Here is a 2,085-nt window from a genome sequence, read left to right as displayed (position 1 = left end):
GGGCCCGGCGCGACGACGAGGCCCGGCGCGCGGCCGAGGAGCAGGCGCGCGCGGACGCCCTGGCCCGGCAGCGCCAGGAGAGCGAGGCCCGCGAGAAGGAGCGGGCAGAGCGTGAGCAGCAGGAGCGGCTCCAGAGACAGGTGGGGCCGCCACGGGGCAGCGGCGCCGGGACACGGGACACGGGGAGGGAGCGGAAGGTGGGGATGGAGAGGGAAGGCAGGGAGGGAAGGGGAGGCTGCAGGGGCAGGGGGCTGCAGGGGCAGGGGGCTGCAAGGAGGAGGCTCCCGGAGGGCCCCGGGGTGCAGAGGCCCCGGCAGCCCCTGCCCGCGGGGCTCCCGCCTGGCCGTGCTCACACTGCGGCGCAGAGGGAGGAGGCCGAGGCCAGGGCGCGCGAGGAGGCCGAGCGGCAGCGCCTGGAGCGGGAGCGGCACTTCCAGCGCGAGGAGCAGGAGCGGCAGGAGCGGCGCAAGGTGAGCGGGGCGCGGGGCCCTGGCGGCACCGCCACGGCTGCCCCCCGGCCCCGTGCGCCCACCAACCCGTGCGCCCCGCAGCGCCTCGAGGAGATCATGAGGAGGACGCGCAAGGCGGACGCGGCTGACGCCAAGGTGGGTGGACGCGCGGGGGGCGTGGGGACCCCGACGGGCCGGCCCTCACCGGGGCTCCCTCCGCCGCAGAAGAAGGAGGACAAGAGCATGGTGAACGGGAAAGGCGCCGAGCAGGAGGACAGCACAGGTAGGGATGGGGCGGATGCCCATGTGCAAGGACCGGGCGCCGCTGGGGCTGACGCGGCCGCGCTGCCGTCCGCAGGCCCCGGGGAGCGCGCGGCGCCGCTGGCCAAGGCCCAGGAGCCGCCCGCGGCGGAGGCGCCGGGCGCAGAGCCCAGGTGAGCGCGGGGATGTGGTGGGAGGGAGCGGCGGCCGCGGCGGCCGCGGCGGCCGCACTCACGGCCACGCGCAGCCCCGCGGCGCCCGTGCTCAACGGCGTGCAGGGCGCCCCGCGCGAGAGCGGCGAGGCGGCGCTGGGCGCGCTCGGCCCCTTCGGCGGCAGCCAGCCCTTCCTGCAGAAGGCCGTGGTGGAGGCGCGGCAGGTGACGGGTGAGCGCCGCGGGCCGCGACAGGGGGGCCGCGACGGCGCCAGCGCCGCCCTCACGCCAACGCCGCCCGCAGAGGTGCTGTGAGCGCCGGGACCGGGATGACGACGGCCGCCCTGCGACGGCCCCGCGCTGGACCCGCCTCCGCTCCCCGCCTCGGGTTTTATTTCGCCCTGGGATTTTACTTCGTTTCGTTGTTTTTTGATATGCACCTTACGCGGCCGGCGCCCGCCCGCCGGCGCCGCCCCGGCCGCGTGCTGCCGTCACGTAGTTATTTAAGCGCGGCCCCGCGGATGTGAATAGTGTAAATAGCGCGGGCGGCGCGGGCCCGCGCGCTCACGCTCCGCTCCGCTCCGCTCCGCGCGCCAATAAACCACTCGGCACCACCGGCCCGGCCCGCGCCTCGGAATGGGGGGCAGGGGGACCACGGGGGGCAAGGGGTGCACAGCACCATGGCGGGCGGCACGGGGGGGTCCACGGCCGCTTGGGACCCCTGCAGAGCCCCCTGCCCAGGGGGATCAGACCCCTGCACCCCCAGGGCCTCAGTGCGCCCCAAACCTCATGATGGAACCTCGGAGCAGACCCAACCTCCCGCCCCCCCCGGGCCTCAGTGCCCCCTCCGAGCCTCGGAATGGACCCCAAACCTCCCGCCCCCCCCGGGCCTCAGTGCCCCCCGCAGCCCAGAGCGGACCCCAACCCTCCCCCCCCCCCCCCCCGGGCCTCGCCCCCACAGGCACCGCCCACCCGCCCCACGCGAGGCGTTGCCCCGCCCCATCCGTCGCGCGAGGGGCGGGAAAGGGAGAAGGCGGAAGAGACGTTGCGGCCCGCGCGGTGCATGCCGGTAACTGTAGTCCTGTAGGCGCCGCCAGCCCATACGTACGACGGCACCGGAAGACTGCAGTTCCCGGCACGCCCGCGGGCGGCCAGGCGGGCGGGCGGGAACCGGAAGTGCGCGAGGCGGTGGCGGAGGCGCCTGGCTGCTGCGGAGGCCGCGG

The 2,085-nt window shown here is 76.7% G+C and overlaps 1 protein-coding gene across 1 annotated transcript in view; it reads left to right on the top strand.

Moving 5' to 3' along the window:
• MAP7D1 (MAP7 domain containing 1) overlaps nucleotides 1-1,183 on the top strand; it is a 10,753-nt gene extending 9,570 nt beyond the window's left edge. Inside the window, exons 11-17 of the mRNA XM_026043458.1 lie at nucleotides 1-140; nucleotides 366-470; nucleotides 552-605; nucleotides 675-732; nucleotides 808-883; nucleotides 958-1,094; nucleotides 1,167-1,183. Coding sequence (XP_025899243.1) covers nucleotides 1-140; nucleotides 366-470; nucleotides 552-605; nucleotides 675-732; nucleotides 808-883; nucleotides 958-1,094; nucleotides 1,167-1,177 — 581 coding nt within the window. The 3' untranslated portion in view covers nucleotides 1,178-1,183. The remainder of the gene's footprint in view (nucleotides 141-365; nucleotides 471-551; nucleotides 606-674; nucleotides 733-807; nucleotides 884-957; nucleotides 1,095-1,166) is intronic.
• The last annotated feature ends 902 nt before the right edge of the window (nucleotides 1,184-2,085 follow it).

Source organism: Nothoprocta perdicaria, unplaced genomic scaffold (genome assembly GCF_003342845.1).
Source record: "Nothoprocta perdicaria isolate Ctin4 unplaced genomic scaffold, notPer1 scaffold_33, whole genome shotgun sequence".
NCBI classification, from domain to species: Eukaryota; Metazoa; Chordata; class Aves; order Tinamiformes; family Tinamidae; genus Nothoprocta; species Nothoprocta perdicaria.
The sequence above is the reverse complement of the archived record's forward strand: the minus strand, read 5'-3'. Positions and strand labels throughout refer to the sequence as shown.